The 25,130-nt window shown below is 40.0% G+C and overlaps 2 protein-coding genes across 4 annotated transcripts in view; both read left to right on the top strand.

Moving 5' to 3' along the window:
- Positions 1-3,126: 3,126 nt before the first annotated feature.
- LOC122770668 (microfibril-associated glycoprotein 4-like) lies at positions 3,127-8,205 on the top strand. The gene is made up of 5 exons (XM_044027649.1): positions 3,127-3,176; positions 5,574-5,771; positions 6,195-6,291; positions 6,406-6,573; positions 7,758-8,205. Exons 1-5 carry the CDS (start codon positions 3,171-3,173, stop codon positions 8,024-8,026), a joined length of 738 nt encoding a protein of 245 aa, XP_043883584.1. The 5' UTR covers positions 3,127-3,170; the 3' UTR covers positions 8,027-8,205.
- A 2,685-nt stretch (positions 8,206-10,890) lies between these two features.
- LOC122771496 (cdc42-interacting protein 4 homolog) overlaps positions 10,891-25,130 on the top strand; it is a 26,925-nt gene continuing 12,685 nt past the window's right edge. For 2 of the 3 annotated variants that reach the window (XM_044029097.1, XM_044029096.1), the window contains exons 1-9: positions 10,891-11,277; positions 20,407-20,522; positions 21,221-21,274; positions 21,459-21,606; positions 21,769-21,831; positions 22,192-22,296; positions 22,492-22,620; positions 22,740-22,886; positions 23,988-24,149. In XM_044029097.1, coding sequence (XP_043885032.1) covers positions 11,254-11,277; positions 20,407-20,522; positions 21,221-21,274; positions 21,459-21,606; positions 21,769-21,831; positions 22,192-22,296; positions 22,492-22,620; positions 22,740-22,886; positions 23,988-24,149 — 948 coding nt within the window. In that variant the 5' untranslated portion in view covers positions 10,891-11,253. The remainder of the gene's footprint in view (positions 11,278-20,406; positions 20,523-21,220; positions 21,275-21,458; positions 21,607-21,768; positions 21,832-22,191; positions 22,297-22,491; positions 22,621-22,739; positions 22,887-23,987; positions 24,150-25,130) is intronic. The other variant, XM_044029098.1, reaches the window with a different exon arrangement.

The following is a 25,130-nucleotide window of genomic DNA, read 5'->3' as shown; positions in this document are numbered from 1 at the left end:
GTGTTGCTTTAGTGACCTCATCAGTGTGCGTCTTGTCCATGAGTAAAATACTGTCACTGTTTGACCACAGCCCAGGATGTTTGCTCGATGCTGTCAGCTGCAGTTCAGTTACAGCCACACGAGGTGATCGAAATAACTGTTTTTGTAAATTAACAGTTATCAATCATATTCCTTCCTCGTTGTGATGCTCAGTTTGAACTTGAGTTGCAGGTGCCTTAAAGGGCCTTGGTTGTTAATGTAACAAAAAGGAAAAAGTCTTATTATATTGTCCATTAATACTCTGGGGTTGACATTTTTAATTTCCAAGTATTTCAATGAGTAAATTCAAATATCAATATTTAACTCCAGTGTATTGATACGTGATTCAGCCATTTATCCCTTTGTACTGTAATAAACCTATAAATGATTAATACCTAACTTGTCGATTTAGTGTCTTTCATCTCAGTGTTTTTGCTTTGCCAGCCAATATATTTAATGTTTCCTTTTTTATTAAATATCGATCATTGCCGTCCTCTGTTCCAAACCATGACCTAATGCAGTGTCCACAGTCACTGTCCTGCACTTTGTACGCTGAGCATCCAGGCAGCAGCTCTTTTATTCTCAAATAGGCAAAACAAATTAGTGTTGCATAATCATAATGTTTGTGAGACAAGGTGAAAGAAAGTGAAAGTCTTCATTGACAGTGACCTAAAAACCAGCACAAGGAAACATCATTCTGTATAAACTGCGTTGGTAGTGCAACAAATAAGGGAGAGTATGATTTTCAGAGAGTGAATTTCCACAGCGTACTTGGCTCGACTTGACTTTTGCTTTTCCATTAGTGATTGTACTGATTGGTCCGAGAGTGTCGTCACTGGAAGAGTCATGAGCACGATGTCTGACACACGAATCAAACCAAACCATGCCGAACTGTAGATCAATTAAAAAGACTTAAAAATCCTGAAAACATGCGTTAATCTCCAAAATCTCAATATTTAACAGAAGAGTCTGGTGTATTTAGCGACAGCACTGCTATAAGCCGGCGATCATGAGCCAAATCACAACCCGTTCAGCCCGAGTCTTTAGTACTGAACTAATCTTTTTAATGAGCTGATTCTAATAATTGAGTTACACTGAAAATAACTGCTTTGCTTGTCACTAGTTTGTGTGTTTGTGTTGTGTGTGAAGCGACATCACGACAGTTTCATGCAGCCGTGCTATGACGACTCAGACTGTGGGAAGAAAACACACACACACAGAGGCCCTCGGTCATACCAGGATTCAAACTGGCGACTTTCTTGCTATGAGGCAACAGTGCAAGCCACTAACCCTCAGTGTGAACCACATCTCCTGGTTCACCTTAAAGGAGTTGATGTGATCATTCACTGCCTTAGAATTAGATAAATAAGAACAAGATACAAACAGGATTCCTCTTAAATTAAGTGTTAACATTACACTAAAATTACTGTGTAGATTAGTGTCTTTTCTTCCCAATTCATTCTAAATGTGAGGACTATATCGCTACAGACAGTGAATTATCTATGAAGATCTGAAAAAGGTGCATCAGTTTTTACACAGCAATTCAGGTCAGATACCTTTTGTTAAAAGGAGGCGGGACACAATCTTATTAATGTAAAGGCAGACAAAGAGTCAAGCAAGAACCTTTGTGTCCCTCATCACCAGGCCTGGGTTTTAGTTTCAATATTAGGTGGATACTGTGTTCAGAGCACTCACACACACACACACACACACACACACACAATGGTTTCCAAGACTTGAGAGGACATTGCATTAACTTACAATCATTCCCTGGAGTCTACTGGCCTAATCCTATCCCTAACTTTAACCCTAATCCTACTCATATTCCTAACATTGACCCTAACCCCAACCTTAACCTAACCCTGACCTCATGACCTCAGCCTAATTTTAAAATGTGTCTTCACCTTAAACTGTAGTGGGGACTTGATTTTTGTCCCCATAAGGAAGACATATTGTGATGTAGGTCCCCACAACATAAGGAATACCAGGTGCACACACACACACACACTCACAGAGAAACCCATTTCCCTCTTGCCTTCATTTTTCTCCTACTTTCTTCGCAGCTACATAGTGATGACCTCAGGAGTCATTTATTAACATGGATTATGTGTCGACAGCAGCGAAACCTGGCAGAAAACCATCACTTATACAGCCCCCTCCCCCTCCCCCACCCATCTCTCTCATTCTCTCTTCAATTCACCACCAGAAGGCTGAGATGGATAGAGAGAGATACATAATCATTGAGGAAGGAATCTACTTTTTCATTGACCTTTCCTTGGTGCCATCATTCAGAGGCCTCTGGCTTTGATTTCCTCTCCATGTTCGAGAGGAGCCATCAATAACTGTGCTGTAAATGTCAAGCAGGTTCTGACTTTACTCTGGGCTGAGGAAAGGAGCGTGAGGAGAAATTTCTTTCCATCTTTCTTTTTAATATTATTAAATTACATTGAAGAACATATTTCAAGGAGCAGCATGAGAGGAGGAGAGTCGAGGTCCCTGTCAACATGCAGAACCACTAAATAAAGCCGCTCAGAAAACTCAGAGTAAATAAAATAAGTTAGCAGAGGATTTCTTTTTCCTCTTTAACTGCTGATATGGAGCGCAGTTTTTGAAACCTGACACCTGTTGGATGATACAGTGGTGTTCCTGACAGCTTGTGTTTTCCTCTAAATGGCAACCTCATTTACTAAACTGACATCATGTTTTATTGAAGAAGAGCTGATTGAGACATTTAACTGACGTAATAAGTCAAGTGAGAAGAAGTAAAAGCTCATTTTGCCTCAGACTTGTGTTCAAATTGGTGACTTTCAGGTAGACTTTCAGGTAGACTCAACATGCACTTTTTAATATTCAGTCTATGATTAAAACTACAGTGTGCTATTACTTTATAAAACACTTTTTATACAGTGATATCATTTAAATAAATGGTGAAAACAACATTTTCTAAAGTTGTTTACATTTTGCAATTTTTGGTCAGTTCAAGTGAATGAGTGCATGAGGTTTGTACATTATTGTGTCATTTTGTAAAACCACCCCGCCTCTATAAACACTGTGACACTGTGGGCGTACGTATCTTCAGATGTGTCTGTTTAAAAGTGACCTGTTTCCCACAAAGGTTTATTTGAGCAGACTCTGACCTGACAGCGCGAGCGATGAAGGTAAGAGCACAGTCACACTCTACGCTCATATCATCATCATCAACAATAAGGACAATGACATGACATCACACAACAGTAAGACTTTACACGTTCTGATATATCGCCTTATAAACATTGACACTCTTCATTGACTCCCTGAGTTTTGTGTTGTTGTTTTTAATTTTTAAAAAATACTTTGCTTTTATTTAAACTGATTTCTGGTGATTTCTATTTAATGGATGTAATGGTTTTGTCCTTCTCTGATTATCCTGTTTTTGTTGTTTGTCAAAGCACTTTTTTTTAGCTTTTTAGCTTTTAGCTTGTGTTGAAAGTGCTGTGTAAATAAGATGACTGGACTTTAGTGCCTTTAGTCAGAGAAGGCTGTTTAACGTCAAGATAAAGCACCAAACACATTCTTAAGATGTCGCAGAATTTACTTTGTTACGTCACTAATATCTGTTTTCCCTTTGGGTTCTTCAGCCCCTCTGCAGAGGCCCCCTGTCGCTTTGACAAAGAAGAAAGAGAGAAATAAGTGTTTTAATATTTTGTAACCTATTTTAACATTTTTTTTATGTTTTTTAAAGTGGTTATTTTATAAATTTACCACAAAGAATGGAAGGATTTATTTCAAGGTTAAAAACAATGGTTTTCTTTTTGTAGTTCTTAAATTTCTTAAATGCAACAAACTACGATTTATATAGAGAGAGATATATCTCTCTCTATATATAACGTATTACATGATGTTACCTTCATTTTATGGGTCGAACTGGTTTTTGGTGGAGAGGGGTCAAAATGGCTCTTCTGATTGTCGAGGTTGCAGCCACCAGGGGGCGAACACAGCTCAAGCAGCACTGAGTTTGTGTCAGTTTGTGTCAGTCCCTCACACAACTACACATCCACTCAACTTTAATCTCACAGTGTTAAACACCTGCTCACATTTCTTAAAATACATCTGTGAGTCAGTGAGAATTCCCAGATGTTTAAAGCATGAGACGATCTTTTCATGGAAACTTTGACTGTTGCTGAGGTGAATTTGGCTTCCACCTCCTGACATTATAGTATTCTTAGTTAAATATTAACCGCCACTTCTAGAATTATCTGTTTCACTACGTCACCGCTGTGAACCAGCAGTAGCTAAACAGCAGGAGTCTATTTCGGAGAACACCTGCTGTCTACACCTATATACAGTGTGTGAAGCAAGAATGAATTGAGGAAAGTCATGAAGTAGTCATAGAACAAGTAGGTGCATCAATACTTTGAGTCAGAGCTTAAATTATTTGGTTTCATTTTGCAGGACAACATCTAAAACATGCAGGACAGGGGTCCTATGAGGGGCCCCGAGGACCAGGACACTGTTGTAGTTGTAGATCACTTATCCACTATAGACAGTTCTAGCATGACTCGGCTCGACTCTACTGGGATTGGTATCAGGCAGCTAGTTTTGCCTTACTGTAGTAACTGCTGTGACATCGTTTTATATACGACACACAAACGAGCAAAGCAGTTGTTTTTCGGTGTAACTGAATCATTAGAATCAGTTCATTAAAAAGATTAGTTCAGTACTTTCTGCATGACCGGATCACAGACTCTGTCTGACACAGTCACTGAATTCAAATGTTAAATGGTGAGATTTTAGACATTTCCCTGGTAAATGTTGGACATGAACTCATGTTTTTAGGGTTTTTATGTGTTTGATTCTTGTGTTTTGACATCACGCTCATGACTCTTCCAGTGACGACACTCTCAGTGGCCGGTTGTCTGTCAACGCCACATTAAGTATTGTTACATATAGACTAGCAGGGCCAGGAATTGAACCCACAACCCTCCAGTTGAAAGACAACTCACCCCACCACTGAATTACCATGGCTCAATCCTTAATCCTCACTTTTTTAATACTTTTACTTAAGTACATTTTATATCATAAAATTACTTTTGATACTTAAGTTCGGTCAATGTCATATACTTTAAGACTTTTACTTAAGTAATATTATAAAAAATGACTTGGAGTCTATAGTAAGATGCTATCCCTTTAAGGTACTTTGCTGCTGTGACACTGTACATTTCCCCATTGCAGGACTAATAAAGGACATAAAGTATCTTATCTTAAATTAACTATCTAAATTACAGAGGCATTGTACACTTTACTTCATGTGAATACCAAGGGCAATTTCAGATATTTTAAGGGCGTGACCCTAATAGGAACTGTACCACGATGGATACACAGAAAGTACACTTTTTTTTTTTTAATTGAAGTTGCTGTCAGTAAAGTACTGTAGTTAAATATCTTGATGTATAGAGAGGGAGGGAAATGGTAGGGACAGGACAATGTTAACCGTTGAACGATATTGCTGACTGCAGCTTTAAAGACATATGAATTAAAGGTACATCAATCAATCGTATCTTTCCGTTTCTGTACAGGCAACATATTTTGGAGCTCTGCTGGTTATTGTGGCCTCGGTCCACTCTGACACCCATTCTTACCTGCCCAGCGACTGTGATGATATCTATCGCCGTGACAACACCAGCTCCAGTGGGGTGTACACCATTTATCCAGGAGGTCCCACCACACCACTGCATGTCTACTGTGACATGAACACTGATGGGGGCAGATGGACGGTGAGTGCTGCTCGGATTTCTTATCAATAGACAGTGTATAATACAAGCTGTGTGTTTATTTTTACTATTTTAGATTTTTTTATGGCCGGTTGTGCACATTTTGCCTGTTTATTATTCTTTGTCTTTTGATAATTTTGTCTGTGTTCATGCACATGTCATGCATTTTGGCAAGAATGTGTATGTTTACTTTATCTTGTTATTTCCAGCTCAGCTCCTACAGTCAGGCTAAAATACACTGTGTACAAACAAGTGTTACACTCAAATTGTTAAGCACAAAAAAAAGTGCCATTGAAACACATTCAAACTGCAATTTTTGATCTTACTTCAATTAAATTCTAATATATGCATTGTTTTTATTTCTTTTGTTATTTTAATGTTTTGATTTTAATTTAATTGAAATGAAACCTTCATTCTCCCTCTCAGGTGTTTCAGAGGAGGATGGATGGAAGTGAAAATTTCTTCAGACCCTGGAAGGCGTATAAGACAGGATTTGGGAACGTCGCTGGAGAATACTGGCTCGGTGAGTCCTAAAGAGGTTTGAAGTTGAGTTTCTATATTTGATCAGAAATGATTGGAAATACATTATTTGATGCTGGAGGTAAACTGAACTATAGCTTTATGTGTGTCTATATAGGCCTGGACAACATCTTCTATCTTACTATAAGGAAGGAGAATGAGCTGAGAGTGGACATGGAAGGATGGGATGGTGCAAAGGCCTCAGCACTGTACTCCTCTTTCTCTATCGAGTCAGAGAAGGGTGGATATCAACTTCACCTGGGCAGCTACACGGGTGGAGGGGCAGGTGAGGGTCACTGTATGGATCTGAAATTGGAAATACAAGTTTTAAAACTCAAACTAATAGGGTACTCGGACAAGGACATTTTATTTCAACCACAGATGTAAACAAAGACGGACAAAACGTGTCTTCATTTCCTCCCACTTAACATCATTTGAGTCACAGTCACGTCTAATCAAGAGTCAGAGAGGTCTCACTCTGCTCATTAAATAACAAACAAGGCAATCAGAGATGGCAGACTTCACACCATTCACGCAACAAGCCTCTGTCGGCAATGTACATTATAAACATGTGCTGTTGCTGCTGGTGTGTGTGTCTATCACAAATTCTAACAATCCTCGGTTGGCCTCTGTTTCTCATATTGCAAGCAAATGTGGAAGCACAGACACACAGACAGAGCCACCAAAAACAACACCAAACTCACCACAAACATGAACACGTTACCATACATCATCGTGGTAAGAACTGCAATGAAAGAAACCATCTCTGGAAAGAATTTATTAGATATGTTCTTGACTTTTATTTTGTCCTATCTGTTTAGAACCGGTTTTATACCATGGTCCGCCACCAGGAGGCAATAGAGACGGATTGGCTTCCCCTCTGGGAGCTTTCATGTCATCTATCTTTATGGGCAGTCCATGATTTAAAGCTCTACATAAAATGCACATAGACTAACCCACCTTCAATTTTCACATTTCACATTATGACACTTAAAGGAATAGGAATCAAGCTTATATGGGGCCCTAAGCTGTATTTGATTTGCTCTCTCATTTGGTAAGTTTGTGTCACTATCCAAATGAAGGATCACTAACCCCTGGGTGCCATGATGTAAAATTGATGCAGATTTTCTCTATGGACTTTGGCGATTGACGTTGCGCTCATGACTCTTACAGTGATGACCCTCTCTAACCAATCGGTGGCTGACAGTCTGTCAACATCACACGTAGTATCTGCTCAGCAGGTGCTGAAAAGGTACCAGGTACAATCGCTAATGGAAAAGCAAAAAAAAGAAGAGTAGAGTCGAGTCATGCTGAAACTGTGCAGTGGAAAAGCATCACGTCACATAAACCCTGAACTATCCCTTTAACAGACGGGCTCCTGTGTTGCAGATACTCATGAATTACCCAAAGACTCTTTTAAAAAGTCTAGAGGCCTTTGCTTTGCATCAGCTTGTTCTTCTTTATTTCTAGGCGACAGTTTAATACACCACAACGAAATGAAGTTCACCACCTACGACAAAGACCAGGATCTGTGGGGAAATAACTGCGCTCACCACTATCTGGGTGGATTCTGGTACAACCAGTGCCACCACGTTAACCTCAACGGCCTGTACACGACTGCAGATGCTGTCGCGTACGAGAGCTCCTGCGTCATGTGGAATGCGTGGAAAGGGAAGGTTCCCCTCAAAAAGGTTACCATGAAGATCAGATCATCCACCAAGTGTTCATGCACACAGTAGCCAGATTATCTGTAGATTATGATAGATTATGTTGATACTTAAACCTCCATCAGTCAGAGAGAGTTGGGCTGTGGGAGAATAAGGTGGACAGATAACATGGATTCAGATTACCTGATGTTATTTTTTACTTTTGATTCAATTTTTTAAAAAGTATAATTAAAGTAATTGTTTTAACTGTGCTTCTTGTGTTGTCACTGCTGCTCTTGTTGCTGTTTGCGGGCAGATGTTTTCCTAACAGAGAAGAGATGTGGATTTTTGCGTCATGGGTTAAGTGTTTTGCTGCAGGAGACATATAGACTAGCAGAACCAGGAATCAAACCCACAACCTTCCAATTGAAAGACAACTCATCCTATCACTGAGCTACCATGGCTCGATTCCTAGCTCCTTGTCACTCCGGCAGTTTGCCCCGCCCCCTCCCCTGCCGGCCTGCTGGCCCTGATTACACACACCTGCTGACAATTAAGCCATGTGCACTTTAAAAACTCTCTGTTCCCCAGTATCAGTATCAGTGCCAGTGTGTTATCGCCCATGCCTGATCACCCGAGCTCCTCGTCACAGCCACAGAATCCTCAAGTTTTGATCCTCTTTGTGAGCGACGCTTTATTTTGTAAGTTTTCTTATCATAGCCTGTTGGCTGATACCTGATTTATAGCCCCTTTTGTTTTCCTCCTTGGGAGAGATTTTTTGTTTGGTTAATTTTCACAGCCTTTTAGGAACTCCAATCACTAGGATTGTGACTTACCTCTTACTAGTTAGATCCAATCATTTAGATTGCGTTTTGTTTTTGATCCCATTCTTAGTTAGTTATAGATCGCCAATCAGTAGGATTGTGCTTTGAGTTTGTTTTTCCTCTGTTTGGAGAGTTTTCTGTTTAAGTTTTTTATGATAACCATAGTCTAAGTTTGTTTCCTCTTCGGAGTGATTTTTTTGTTCCGCGTTTATAGTTCTGCAACGTTTCTCTTGTGCGTTGCGCTCGCCATTTGTTATAGGTTTTCATAGCCACGCTTTTGTTTTCCCTCAGTAAGAGGATCTGCCTTGTGATTCATTAAGAGTGCCAATAAAGACAATAAAAAGGCCTCTGCGTCTGAGTCCTCGCTGTTCCGTCTTGTCACTCCTCACTTTTTTTAATACTTTTACTTCTAAAACTTAAGTAAATTTTCTATCAGAAAAATTACAGACTGAACAAACCCAGCAGTTGTTCAGTAAACTTTGTCACAACCTGGTACGTGGCAAGATGCATTGATTCATCATGCATCAGCAGTGAAACATGGTATGGCTAAAAAAGCCTTTAAAAAAGCCTAAAAAAGACTTTGCTTTAAGAAGCTGTTTACCTGTGTATAACTGTGAGTTAAATAAATGGTCAGTAAAGATAGTGTGTAACATACACATATTGACATTGTATTTGTTTTGTAGGTCACAGACAAACCAACAGCAATAAATAAACATAATAAGAAAATGAAAGTGATGAAAATGAAATGACTCCCTCGTGGCCCGCGAGGTTTTTGATCTATGTAAATTTTTCTTTTATTTAACCGCTGTGTCCTTGTGCTTTGCTTCACTTATTTCACTTCTTCTTCTTAGGTTTTCCCCGGGTTCTCCAGTTTCCTCACACAATCCAACAACATGCAATTCCTACTGTATAAGTTTCCCTTGCAACTTTGTTTCCTTCGGGTGCCCTTCTAATGTGTTATGAAGTTCCCTACTGTCACTATAGATGACAATGTCCTAAAGTGTGTCCTTAGAGGAAATTATATTCTATATTATGTATAGAAAACATCCATATTGGTGATAGAAAGGATGTCCCTGTATAGATATACACAGGTGTGTGAGAATGTAGGAAGTTATATTCTAGTGGCTCCTGCCTCACCTGTGAACAGTAGGTGCCCTTTTAATTTTCACCCATGCCCTTCCAAATGTCTCTGCACACCACTGTCTGCAACATGTACTGTATATAAATGTATATAAATGCTAAATTTTACACATTCTACCTTACCTAAAAGGTTGGAAAAATTCACCAGCCACCCTCGTCTTTGGGACTCACTGTAAAATCTACCAAACCAATTATCGGAACAGGACCACCACTGTTAAAGGGACATTGTCTTATTCAGACTGAGATTAAAGCTCAGAATGCTGACACTTTTCTCAGAACTCTGGCCTTTTTTCTCAGAATTCTGAGATTTAAGTCAGAAATTCTGACTTTTTTCTACCTTAATTCTGAGCTTTAAAGTCAGAATTCTGGCTTTTTTGTTTTAAATCTTGTTTCCAAAAACATTCACATGTGGCCCTAATCCTGTTCTGGAGATAAACATGTGAATTCAAATGTTTTAGTATTTATGATGAAAATTTCAGAAAAGTTTCAGAAAGCAGGTTCAACAAACGCTGAGTTAAAACCATAACTCTAGGTTGGCCAACTCTGAGCTGTCAAACTCTGAGTTTTCAGTTTCAGAACAGCTGATCAGCATTAGTTCAAGCAACTCTGAGTTAAGCTTGTGTGTTGGGATTTCGATGTAAATGTCATTACTTGTGCTCTGATGCGTGTTTTGATATCAACTGTACGAATGAGGAAACGAGACGGAGTGTCAGACAGCTGCTTCAGGCTCAGCAGGAGGGGAGGAGACACAGAGAAACTCAGGGTTTGTTGAAGAAAACCTGCCAGCGAGCAGGTTAGCTTCGCCGAGTATGTTGCCAGGGTAACTGACTCAGAGTTAAGCTGAACCGGCTTTGTGAAACTGAAATAAACAGAGTTTCACTCATCTCAGGGTTGACTAACTCAGAGTTTTCACTTAACCTGCTTTCTGAAACGGGCCCCAGTTCTGCCACCTCCCTCCCTGAGCGCGCGCGCGCGCGTGTGTGTGTGTGTGTCTCTCTCTCTCTCTCTTTCGCTCTCTCTCTTTCTGGGACCCGGACTTACTTGAGGAAAAGCGCCTGAACGTGATATTTTCTCTCTGAGGCTGACACAGACACACACACACAGACAGGACAGAGGCAGAGGCAGAACAGGCGTATACGTGCCAAGGAGAAGGCGTAGACTTCCTCCGAACGTTTCCTCCGCCACCTCCGCTTTCAACACTCGAAAAGTTTTGTGGGATCTGTTGTTGTTGTTATTGTTGTTTGCTGTTGTTTTTGAGGTGAGGACTGCGTTTTACTTTTCCCCTCCACCACCTGGGCGCTCCGTGGATCCGGCTCCACTGTCGGGAGAGGATTCGTGGGCTTTTCCTCCGCGGACATGGACTGGGGAACAGATCTGTGGGTAAGTTGACAGCTGACTCTGACGGAGCGGAGAATCATTTACACCGAATTCCTCCAACATCCCTGTGGAGCAGACACTGCCCTGCTATTGTTTTTGCCCCACTCGTGTTTTTCTCACTGTGGGCCTTCGTTAAACAGCCTTGAGACAATAACAGGAGTCTCTGTAAAAAGTTTACAGCCTGAGGATTTCGTAACTACTGCTGCTGCATACCTTATCATAAACAGAGAGAAAAGCAGGAAGGTTTATGGCTCTGGCCTTTTCTTTCCCTTTCTTATCTACACACTGGTGTGGGGTTAAATGTACACACCACTGGGGTGTTTTAAGGGGCCCCACCTGGGGTCCTACACCAAAAACAGCATCCAATTTTTAAAAGAAAATGGTTGAAAAACTCCATCTTTATTATTTGCCAGTTTATGTTTGGCTGTCAGTTTGGGTGTCAGTGTTATTTAAAGTTGTTGAACAGTGTAGTTTATTCATTTTCCCCCTTTTTTTCCTAGTAGCTTGCAACAATATTTTACAATAAAAGATTAAAATAACACTAATTACGACTGCAGATAAAATTAACAAGAGAGTAAAAAGAAATGGCTGCACAGAGGCAGAATACTGACCCCTGCACAGAATAATGACACACAAATCTCTAAATAGAGATCACAAAACACTTATACAGATCAAGGCTGCAGGGGGAAATTAAATGCATAAATAAAGTAAAACAATGGTACACAATGGAATTAGGTGCAGAAGATTGAAATAAGTAAGAAAGGTTGCCAAATTTGGGAACATTTCTGCCTCTTAAGCCTCTTAATAGTCATTTTTCCACCACAGGAACTTATCTCATTTACCCGGGATTTAGAAAAAAAACACCTAAATTCACCAGGAAAACCTTTCCTTGACCCCAATCTTTCATCCAAAGAAGTACAGAGTCGCAATTAGGGATTTTTATGGCACTTTTCCACTATATAGTTCTAGCCCGGCATGGCGCGGCTTGACTCTACTCAGTTTGGTATCGTTATGCATCTACAGCACCTCCTCAACGTGGGCGGAGTCATCATAGCACGGCTGCATGAAACCAGCTTGCAGCAGTGCGGTCGCCAAATACGCCAGAATCCTCTGTTAAATGTTGAGGTTTTTCTAAATGTTGGAGATCAACGCATGTTTGTAACTGATCTACAGACATTGTTCGTTTTGATTCCTGTGTTGGACGTCGTGCTCATGACTTCCAGTGACGACACTCTCTGTGACCGGCATAGCAGGTGATAAAAAATTACCATGTGCTCCCCCTGAATGGAAAAGCGAGTCGAGCCACACTGGAACTGTGTAGTGGAAAAGTGCCATTAGATTACCAGGAACTCCAGAGGGGCGGGGCTGTGTGCTGAAGAACACTGATTGGTGGAAAACATGTTGTAGCTGTTTAAGCCAGTGCGGCTGCAATCCACCTTTAAACAAGACCTGTAAAAGGATCCCCCGTACATCATCACCCTTTTTCAATACATTTTCCTGGAACGTTGAGGTGCAGTGGAAACGCAAACCAGGGATTTATCGTCTTCTACTTCCAGGTGATAAAAGTTCCTGGAAATGTTGGTAGGAAAAGGGGCTAAAAAAAACACGACTTCTTTAGCAGAAGAATGGTACGTCTTATTAAAAGAGATGCAAGTTTTTGTTCTGAATTGTATTGCCACAATTTGCTATAAAAGGACATGGCTGTAATTCATTGTCTGTTTGTTCATTTTAAAATGGCATTTTCAGATAAAATCCTTCCGCATCTGGATGTGTACATATGAAGGCCACATAGAAACGGAACAAATCTTTTTCTTTTGAGTTTGTTTTCTGTAAACATGGCGTAGTTTCAGGAAATGTGCATATAAATATTATCATTCATATTTTATTTGAGAAGTTGAAAGAGTACTTGCGTGTCACATTGCTTTAGAAGTACCATGTATGGATAACTGCATTTCCCGAAAAACCATCCTCGACAACTCTCAAGTGCATATGCCAGACCTGTATGTGGTAATGTTTTCAAAGGTTTCCTCTTTCTGCCCGGATACACTAAAACGCAGCCCTGACGTTGCAAACAGTGTTTTCAAACTTCTTTGGTATCGGGACTCAAAAACGTCTTTTTAAGAGTGGAGTAATGTTGACGTAGCCTCACTTGGGCTGTGGTCATTCACCCAAGTCCGTAACAGTTGGTGAGACGTTTGTGTTTTGGTGTGGCATTTATTGTTTTGGTCAAAAGAAGGGGAATGATGAAGAAAACAGTAACCTTGGATGTCATGTTTAGTCCTTTTCTCTTTTTGAAGGCCTGTACACACACAAGAACAAGTTCTTTTTCTACACAAGAAACTGGCATTTTGGGAACCATAAAATGGCTATTTTTGGAAAACAGGGCCCAGATTGAAAAAAAAGAAGGTCAAAATGTGTTTGCTTGTATAAAACTAATATGCAACTCCCGGAAAACGATGTCATAGCCCCACCTCTCCGTCTTGCATTTGCTGTCGCCAACTTTGTCGTGGTCTTGTTTGTGTTTGGAGTTTGGGCACAAGCTCACAAGGTTTATGCTCCACGTCTTCTTCTTTGTTTTTTTGGGTGTATTTCTGCCGCAGACAGTCTTGGCATATATACTACAGCGTTTAGAAGAGGAAAACATTTTAAAAACAAAGTAGAGACAGGTAGGACAGGTGCTGAATGTTTATCTGGCCACTGGTTGGAGAACTTTTCATAAAACATTCATTGCTGTTAAAGGGGCCATCCTCTCAGCTATGGGTCCCCTGGCAGCCCTGACACATTTCACTCCATCAGTCCTCCTGCCTGACTTCTACTAGTACTTCTCAGGACATAATCTACCTGGTGTAGGTTGGGAATTACCGTTGTTACGTCATCAAATGTCACCTAATCAGTAGTAACTGAACTTGTAGAGTGAGACTAACACATCTGAACTTGTGAGTATCTTCCTCTTTGCTTGTTCTGCTTTGACCAGGAATGAAAACCAAAAGACATTTGATTGACGACACATAAAAGCCACGACATCCTTCTGTATGAGGAGCTGGGACTGATTAATAATCAGACCATGAATCATTTTCTGTTGAGTGTCTTGTTATTACAGAGCTCTATTAGGCTGATTAAAGAACAAATTCACGTTATTGTCAGTACAATTATATGTTTTATTTCAAACAGAATGTCCTGGCATGGGTCGCTTGTTTGAGTTGGTTTAATAGTTGGCAGTGAAATGAGCAAAGTGAACACATTTTCCCCAGATCCTGTTGTGATTGTGGTCAGAGTCGACATGCCTCTGAGATTATTCAGCAGTTAAACAGAGTGGGTGAGGCTGCTGGGCTGTTTGTTAATGCTGAAGCTCAGAATGATTATAACCATTGCTGTTTGTGATTTGTTCACTGCGAGCTGTGATGTTTGTTTTATCAGACATCATTGTGGTAAAACCAAAACAGAGGCTCTCTATTAATGTAAGAGTTGAAACAATTGATTAGTCACAGCAATTTCAGGTCATGCATCAACCAGTGGAGCTGCAACTGTATTTGTTGGTGACTCATCAACGATTGGTTTGGTCTATTAATTGATGGAAACAGACCTAAGAGATTTCTTAAACTGTCTCTCTTTGTCAAACCGAAAGTGTAATTTGTGCAGCAGAACATTTGTGATAAATGCAAAAGACAACGTCGGCATGTAACTACAGTTTTATGAATCCTTGATCACCAGGCGCCCGGTCACTCAGAATCCTCGTAGGCTTGCGAGATGACTCTATAGGAAGTGATCCTCAGGTGACACCGGAAGTTGAGGCTTCTCTCTGGGCCATCTGATGTCACAGGTGACGTTGTTGGTGTAAGATACTTGACCAAGGTTATAATAGTTATTTTTAGTTTTAATTTTGATTTGTTTTCTTGGAGCGGGTTTGCTAGTTTTCATTAGTTTGTATTTTTTGTAAATGCTTAGTTTTAGTTTAATTTTTATAGTTTTCTTTTGTAATATGGAATATTGCCAGGTGTAAAATGCAAAAAGGTCATAATAAGTATTGTGTGTCATAAAAACCCAACAAAAGATGCAATTTTAAAAATGTATTTGGACACGATTCAGTTTTTTTTTAAAGCTCTAGTTTTTATTTTTATTTCAGTTAACAAATATGATATAGTTTTTGTTGACTACAATAACCTTGTGCTCGACCTACTCATGCGTGAGAGGCAAACTCCACTGTTTAAAGCTCCGCCTCTGACGCCTGGTCAGTAAGGAAGAAACGGAACGAGTGGTAGCATGTGCATGTGAAACCAGCATGGCTGATGATCACATTTGTTTTGTTACATGTCTGACAGGAAATCAGACATGTAACATTATGTTTGCTAGGGGTGGGTCAACATATAGATTTGTCCTTCCTCATGCAATACGATAATCAATACAAATATAGATATTTTAATCAATAAATGAAGGCACCTGCCAGTTCCACTCTCTTGGTGTCGCTAATTTATGTCTCCTCATGAAAATTAGGCAGAAGTTACCTGGCTGAAGAAGAGGGCGTTTACAGCGGGATAATGGTGGAGAGATGCTCCATTCACGTTCAGTACATAGACTTTTAACTTTTCACGGATGTTTTGTTTCCTTCAGTGAGACAGATATCGTGATGTATCGCTATGTGATTGTCTTGCAATATATTGATTATCACAGAATCATTGTCTGCATTGGGGTCGGCATACCGGATATTGGACTTTTTGCTGATACATAAGGAGTGCTTTGTCCGGTAACTGATACCAGTTCTCTTCTGCAGTGAAAGTTAGATAAGATTGTTCATACTCCTGTCGCAGCAGATGCAGATGTACATTTCCTTCATTAAAAAACATATAGTTGTAGACCGCACAATTATTTAAGTCGGGCATAGGTCATATTAGGTAATACGTAATACAAGTCAATCAGTTGATATAGATATTATAAAATATAGTGCATCCTGACGAGAACAGCTTTCTCTGGAGGTTAAAAGTGAGGGATACCTCCAGCCAGATGTGTTCAAATGTCCTGCTCTGCTGAATGAAATACTCTTCACCGTGTCACAATTTATCAAATAACGAACAATCATTTTAGAAAAGAATATTTCTGAACTTGAAGATACAAACATAGAAAAAATGCAATTAATAAAACATAGAATACACGGTTTAAAGTTTCCTTATCATCATAATGTAATTCCAGCTCACATGGAACATTGAAACATTGGCAAAAAATCTGTTGATTATTTTATATTATTATATATTATTATAATTTAATATTTTATTTATAATTAATCGAGTACAGTGTTTCCCAAACCTTGAAATGATGATGTTTTTAAATGTCTTATATTTAAATGTCACTTTGAATGATTTCTTAGTGCTACGGAGCAAAGAAACCAGAAAATATTCACCTTTCACGACCTGAAAACTCAGAGAACTTGTTTTAATTACAAAAAAAAATTGATTATCAGAATAGCCGACGATTAATTAAGTAATAAAAAGCCCTAATTGAGACATTTGAAGACATTGTGTGTATCGACAAGGCAGACGTCAAAGCCTCAGTTATTGTTGCTTCTCATGGATGATTGACCTTCACTGCACAGTTACTTTGGTGGGGCTTTTTTGCTTTTATTGGACAGGACAGTGAAGCAGGAAAGAGGGAGAACGAGAGATACAGTTTTTAACCGTGACTCCTGTTTTAAACTGTTTTTCATGTTTCTCAAATGTCAACATTTAACAGAGAGGAGTCTGGTGTATTTAGCGACAGTACTGCTGAAAGCCTGCGATAGTGAGCAGCGAACCACATCGCAAACCCCTGCTTCTGTATTTCAGTTCAGAGACTGGTCAGTGTCAGACTGAGTCTGTGCTCTGGTCATGCAGGAAGTAGTGAACCATTCTGAAACTGTATAGTGGAAAAAAGAGGGGAAATGGGTATTTTAGCAAGTTCTGCTCGCTGGTATCAGAAGTGTTGAATGGTCAGACTGTAAATTACTAAATGTATTATTCTCTATTCTTTGTGTACCTTTCATTAAAACAGCACATGTGTGATAATCCAGTGGCATAACTGCAACAGCCACAGTTTGATTCCTGGCCATGGGAATGTTTGTTGCTGTTGTTGCACTCTGCTCTCTCTGCCCTTGTTTCCTGTCATTGTCTAGAGACTCTAGACTGTGAACTGTCCAAAATACACATCAACAGTATAGTAGAGCACATGCACTAAGAATGGAGCCTGTCGTGTTATCCATCATTTTTCATTTAATGATTAAATGAATATTTTTATTGAGGTCATTTGTGTTTCATTGTGAGTGAAATCCCAATCATTACTATTTCCTGTATTTTCAATATTTGTAAAATTAAATACTTAGTAATAAATAGTCCCATTTTACTAAATGACCCCATAGACGAAGTGCTTTCTGATGGTTGGTCTCTTTCGCCGTGATTGATGTGAAGTAAAGTCTGACTTCGAGCAGCCAGGATCAGTGAACACGGCTGTGTTTCGTCACACAGAGGGGTGGGACCAGTTGAGTCCATCTGGCTGCAGAGTCTGGACAGACCCCCTGAGACTGTCAGTGGTAGGGCGGAGGTTTGCACTGAGCTAATGATTATCTCATTCCTGAACACTCTCTGTGTTAGGATCACTATTTCCTGCTCTTGTACATACATGCAGATATTTATTTCACAAAAGTACTGGTTTGTAGCAACTGAAGTGGGAAACGTGAGCGTACTTCGATGGATTCTTAAAACCCACCATCAAGATCAACATGTTGTTTCTCGGTCACATGATGTTTCTCTTTCCTGGTGCAGGAAAGTGACAAACTCCCCTTATGTTTTCTCCTCCTGTTCCTTCCTCCTCCACCTCCTCCTCTTCCTCCTGCTCCTGCTCTCATATCCAGGACATTTGCTAACTGTGTTAATGTTGGATCTGAATTAAGGTTCCTTCTCCTCTGAGGACGCAATATCTGTGTCTCTGGCTCAGTGTAGCCTACACACACACACACGTACAACCCCCCCGGACAGCCTCAGAAATGAGGTTCTGCCTCATTCAGACCTGGTTTTGGTCTCCATGAGGACCACTGGACAGCAGCCCTGACAAAGTCTGAGTTTACGTCAGAAAAAGTCCTTTAAGAGGTAACAAACACACAAGTAAACACACACACGGCGTAGACCTAGTCCAGTCTAACTGTGTATTTCACAACAGAACCGCCCTGTTATTAGGGTTTCCACACTCTTCTGCGTCCTCTCTGTTCAGATTTGTGCTCACATTTTACAGTGAGGTCTTTGCTGAGCGTCAGGACTCTGTGTATGTGTCAGTCTGTGTGGACAGAGAGGACAAATGTTACCTGCTCAACCGGTTCCTCTGTGTGTGTGTCTGTATTTGTTACCCATCAAGGACCTTGTCAGAAAAAGTAGTCCTCATGGAGACCAAAACCTAACAAGGCAGATCCTCATTTCTGAGGAACTGGTTATATTTAGGGCTAAGGATTTGAATTGTGGTGTGATTAAACTGGAGTGGGTTGTGGTTAAGGTTAGGGATAAGGCCTTGTTTAGGCCGTCCAAATGAATGGAAGACACTGCAGTGTCCTAAGAAGACTAGCTGTGCAAACCACTCTGTGTGTGTGTGTGTTTTGAAGGCATGAATGTCTGTTAAAAAAGGAATGTTGAAAGCAGAGTAGTGCCTGCCCTGTATTCACTTTTATTCTATACTGCACCTTTGTGTTCCTTACCTGTGTGAGAGACAGAGAGAAGGGAGGAGACTCTGTGGGCGTGTGTTTGTGTGCTGAGTTTTTTGAAGACTTTCTATTTGTGGCAAATCCACTCATGAAAATGGAATTCCTACTCTACTACTATGTTTTTTTTGTTTTTTTAATTTCATAGGACAACATAGTGATTATTTTGTGATTAAAAACCACACATTTTTAACCCTTTAACAACAAAGCCTCAAAATGTTTTTCTTATTTTAACCATAAACGGGCCAGAAAATGAAGAAAAACAAATTTTATTTAAAAAAAACAAAAAAAAAACACTGTAGTTGTACATGAACACCAGATTCTGCAAAATAAATTTTTTTTTGTCTCAATGTCCAAAGACAGGCCAAAAAATAAATGGAAACTGTGTACAGGTGTTTTTCCCTGCAAAGCACTCTGATAGAAAGCAAAAGTAAAAGTATTATTATTTTATTAATAATAACAATAATAATAATAATAAGTCTGGCTGTATGAGGCTCTGACTGTGTTGACACTTGAACAATAGCATGACTCTGGCTCTCTTAAGCCTGGTAAAACCTGTGTTTGTCCTACGACATCATGTCAACAAATAACTGCTGCTTTTGTGCCAGGTATATTTAATTACATACATATGTTGTATGAGTTAAACCGATCGACAGGAAGTTGCGGGAATATCTAAACAACAATGCCAACTTCGACTCCTCCATGACTTCACCCATACCCGTCTTTTTTTCTTTGATTTCTCAGAGTAGATAGCTGCGCAATCAACAGCAACAGCGAAGAACCGTCTGTCGTCCATGTTTGTTTACCCTTCTCAGTGTCGCTCTTGTGTGATGTGTTCAGTTGGTTTGACAAATCATGTCGTCTTCAGTCATCAGACGCAGTCGTTAAATGTGATCCTCAGTCTTACAAACAACATAAAACAATCTGCTGAAACCATTGGGTTAGTGTGAACTCCTAAGTCTTTTCAAAATCAGTAAAGACTGTGAAGATTGTGCAGTGTGTCTGCAGCTTTACTGATGGAATCAGCAGTAGATTATTAACTCCTGTGTGTTGTGATGCAAAATCACGGATTTTGTGTGTGGGCTTTGGTGCTAGGAGTGAGCTGTTGAAAGCAAGACCGTAGACAAAACCATATTTGTCCACCTCTAGTCTATTCCCATTGCAGACAAATGCCATGTGTTTTTTTTGTTGTTTTTTTGACACGGCTTGTGTAAATGTTTTGGGCCATTTTACCATTTTAATTTTAGTTTCTGCATTAATCTTAATCTAACCACCCTTGACAATCGATTAAAAATGCTGGAGCAAACAGTGTGTCACTATTCAAACCTTCAGCTTACACAGGTTTGCTGTGACTTGTCAGCCTGGAGGTGTTTTTGTTAGCAGAGGCCCCCTGTGTTTGTAAAAATGTGTTCTTCCTCTTTTAGGACCAGTATGATGTCATTGATAAGCATACGCAGTCAGGCCTGGACCTGGTGGAGCGTTACATTAAGTTTGTGAAGGAACGGACGGAGATAGAACAGAGCTACGCCAAGCAACTCAGGTTTGCATGTTTATTAGGGTTGTGAGATGAAATATTGATGCAGTATTTTGTCCTGACTCATGAAATATGATTTATCGATATTCTGACGCTAAATATAGATATTTTTATTTTAAAAACAGATTTACCCACTCACCAGGTTCATGTAACTCTTCCAGTCCTGTGCAAAGGACATTTTTCAGTGGCCCGGAAGTGCAAACCATTATTACTTTTTACAAATCCCAGTAAGACAGTAAGACCCATAATATAGTATTACTATATATTATACTATTTAACATGTAAACTGCCAAGACAAGACTTGTTGAATGACATTCAAACATTTGTTTTGTTTTATTTTATATCATCAACTAATACAGTGAACGTTATGGCAAAAGTTTGACATAAGAAGTAAAAAGACGGAGTCATTGGCTCTTATTTTGAAAACCAGGTTGAAAGGAAGCGGTACTACATAAGATTTGCTGATTTATAAAAAAAAAACCTTCTGGTTAGCTGGTGACTGGTATAAACCTGTTTGGTTTATAGCAGAACAGCATCCATGAAGTTTGTGTTTCACAGAAGTATTTCACATTTTATAATAATGGTTTGCACTTCCAGGCCACCGTACATTTCGTAGGCATAGATTATTAACTTTGATTAACATACAATAGATTCATGGATGTTATTTTGTATTCATGTGTTTGTGCTTTTGACTGTCTCAACAGGAGTCTGTCAAAGAAATATGCCAAACGAGGGAGCAAAGACGAACAAGACTGCAAGTGAGAGACCAAATAAATGTCCACTTTCAATTAACTGGAATTTGCATTTGGATGTTATTAGTGCAAATGCTCAGTTGTTGTAAACCTTTTAAAAAATTATGGAGCAGCCCTTCTTTGACTGAAATGCGGGTTGTTCCTGGTTCACTAGATGATTTGTTTAATCATCTCATTTCTCCTGCGGCAGATTCAGCAATTACGCGTCATTCCAGGAGATCCTGAACGAGCTGAACGATTTCGCCGGCCAACGGGAGCTCATCGCTGAAAACATGATGACCGGCATCTGTGTCGAACTCACCAAGTATCTGCAGGAGCTCAAACAAGAACGGAAAACAGTGAGAGACAGAGGAGGAGGAGGAGGGAGGAAAGAGAAATGGGAGGATTGTAGGAAGCGGGAGTTTGGCAGATAACTGTTTTTTTTTTATTATTATTATTAGGTTCTGGTGTGTTTTCTCCTCAAACTGCAGCACATTCACTGTGACCTCTTCTTTTCTCAGCACCTGTCGGATGCAAAAAAGGCCCAGCAGACTTTAGGGGACAGCTTTAAACAACTAGAAAGCGTGAGTCACCTGTTGATGCAGCTTTTAACAAAATCTGTTTTCCTACAGACCTTTTTCTATCATGCACATAGATTTTGTTGTAAGTCTTTATTTTATTTTGTATTATTAGTCTATAAATTCACACTGGAAGCTTGTGCGATGCCTTAAGGCTGCTAGTCACACATGTTAACCTGTTCAATTCAATTTTATTTGTATAGCGCCCAACAGCTCACACAATGAGCAAGCACTGCTGCTGCCGCCGCCGCCATGCACCGCACACGCATCCAGTGTGAAACCAGCCCGTCACTTTCTCACTGAGAGTTACATTTGTGGAATCCCTCAGGACTAATGTTTTCATTCATGTGTGTTTGTGCCCTGCAGACTAAGAAGCGCTTTGCCAAAGAATGGGCAGAAGCAGATAAGGCCACGCAACAAGCAGATAAAACAGAAAGCGACCTCAATGCCACAAAGCTGGATGTGGAGAAAGTAAAGAAACACATTGAGGAATGAATGTTTTAACACTGATTTTGAGACTGTGTAAAAACTACTACTGTTGTCTCTCTCCTGCATTTCTCCCTCTTTGCATTTTGTTTTGCATCTCTTCCCCTCTCCCTCGTCTGCATCCTTTGATCTTCCCCTCCCTTTCCTTTCCATCCACTCCATCTGTCCTTCACTCTCAAGGCCAGGCAGCATGCCCATGCCCGCGTGCACACGGCGGAGGAGTGTAGGAACGACTACGCGTCGCAGCTGCAGAAATTCAACAAGGAACAAAACTACTTCTACTACACAGAGACACCGCAGATCTTCAATGTGAGAAAGTGACACACATGTTCAGCCAAACAAACCTAGTTTCTCCAGAATCTTCTCTTCGTCTTCTGGATTGGGGTGTGAAATTAGATGAGGTTGTCTTGTGTCTGTGTGGTGAACAGAAACTGCAGGACATGGATGAGCGGAGGATCCGGCGACTGGCGGAGGGCTACTGTCAGTTTTCAGACATTGAAAAGAACGTGCTGCCCATCATCTCCAAGTGTTTGGAGGGAATCTCTGCGGCGGGCACGAAAATCAATGAGAAACAGGTAAATGTTGTGAGTTTGCAGGGCTATAAATCCATCTCTCTGTGCTTATGCCCACATGATGAAGAAGAATTATTGACATTCAATTGCACATTGGTACAAACAGAGGATTCTTCTACTCAAACCTCCCATTCCCAAGTGCTTTGGGGAACTACAGAAGCCTTCACATACCAAAAAGGATGCAATTTTTCTGGCTGGTGTGCTTGCTGCTGTAGAAACATGGCAACACAAGATGATCTTTAAAGCACAAAAAATGCATATTTTAAGGCTGCTAAAACCAAACAATTTGTATTTTTAAGTGATTTTACACTTTTTCAAACATACCTATGGATTGTATATTCAGTGTCTACCATTAAACCCTCATAAATGTTGCACACCGGATTCAAAACAGTCCAAAACCTCATGGAGCATGGTTTCCCCGCTGAGTTTCCAATTTGCAGAAATAAGGAGCTGCACTTATGCCCTGCATTACTCGTGTGTGTGTGTGTGTGTGTGTGTTCATGCACATGCGTAACTGTCCCACCAACTGAACCGATTTGAATCGTTCTCGCATGTCGGAGATGGAGAGCAGGCGTGTCAGCAGGCGGAGATGGAAAGTGAAAGTGTGTCTCCTGTGAGCAGCAGCAAAGCCTCAGTGTCAGAAAAGAAACAACTCTCACATGTGCAAATAAATTAAACTGAAACATAATGCGGCTTTGGAAAAAATACTGTTGATCAATCAGTTTAGAAGTGAAAAAAAAACATACTTAATATGGACCTAAAAACTGTTGTGAATTGCAAAGTTATATAATTTTTCTGCAATTATTTGCAATCAAAACCAATTGATCACTTAACTTCTGTAATTTATACACTTTGTTTTGCAGTTCTTATAACTACTGTGGACATGGGTGCAAGTTGCATAACCCATGTTGTCTTCATAACAGATGTTTATAACCTGGATTGTGTACTGTGACCTATAGTATGTTTTTGTGTCCACATTCTCGTTTATGCTCCTATTGCTTATAAAAACAGATCAGTTTATTGTTACATCACACAGTTGAATTCTGACTGTATCTGTTGCTGTGATGTGAGTGAGTGTCCCTCTCTGTGTTTGTGTCCTCTCAGGACTCAATCCTGTTCATAGAGCAGCATAAGTCCGGTTTTGAGCGACCTGGAGATGTGGATTTTGAAGATTATACCCAGGGAATCAAACCAGCGACCTCTGACTCCAGCCTCCACCCGCCCAAAGTGCGCACCAAGCTCTGGCCTTTCAGCAAGAAGCACAAGGTGAACACACCTCCGTTTAAGTTTGACTATGAAGTGCAGCGTGTCATAGACAAGATCCCCGTGGCCTCTCCCCTCCCTGTTAATGCTTTGCTTTCATTTGACAACCTGAATATCCCGACTGTCCTGTTTGGATCCTGTTCTCCAGCTGTGGTTCGATCTATCTGGGCTAACACATTCTCTGGCTAAATCTTCCTTTGTTTCTCAGCCATATAACCATATAAACCAATTAATTAAGTTTGCCTTAAAATAATTACCTTAACCCTATTAAACAACCTTAATTCATTCATTAATGTATTTGTTTTATTACATTAGTTAAACAGGGACAGTGCACATTGACAAACATTTGTGCAAGTAATCACCGAACAAAACAAAACAAAAACAACCCAGAATATAAAATTTAAATAACAAACTATACAATATTACTCAAGTATGCAGAAGAGTATACAATAGACAGAAATTAATGTTAATAGAAGCATAATTCAGGAAGGACTATTACATTCACAGGTATTAAAAACATTGATTAAACATTAATGAAAACACTAATTAGAAAATTAGAAACCACAAGAGAAAATGAATGCACAGGATGTAAAAGACATAAACAATCTGACACAATAATAAGGTACAGAGAATACAGTTGAATGCAGTTAAATTAAATTAAATCGACACAAAGCCTAAATCCGAATGTTTTTATGTCTAAGTGCTGTGCAGCCTGTCTTGAAGACAAGCTGTTTGTCGTTCATCCGTATTCTCGAGACGTCAGGGAACTTCATCAAGGATGAGTCAGTGGCCAAGGTCACTGTGACCATACGAACTAAATTTTGGCCTTAACCCAAGAAATCATTAAAGACGAGGTGTAGCACAAATGTAAACGGTGTAGTAAAAGGAAAGAGTCAAAGGTCAACTTAACTGTGGCAAAGCAGCGTCTGCTGTGATCGGTCAGTCACTTCTTTGCCAGCATACTGGCTGACTACATGCACTTTT

Source organism: Solea senegalensis, linkage group LG6 (genome assembly GCF_019176455.1).
Source record: "Solea senegalensis isolate Sse05_10M linkage group LG6, IFAPA_SoseM_1, whole genome shotgun sequence".
Taxonomy (NCBI): Eukaryota; Metazoa; Chordata; class Actinopteri; order Pleuronectiformes; family Soleidae; genus Solea; species Solea senegalensis.
This window is presented reverse-complemented; position numbering and strand designations above follow the sequence as displayed.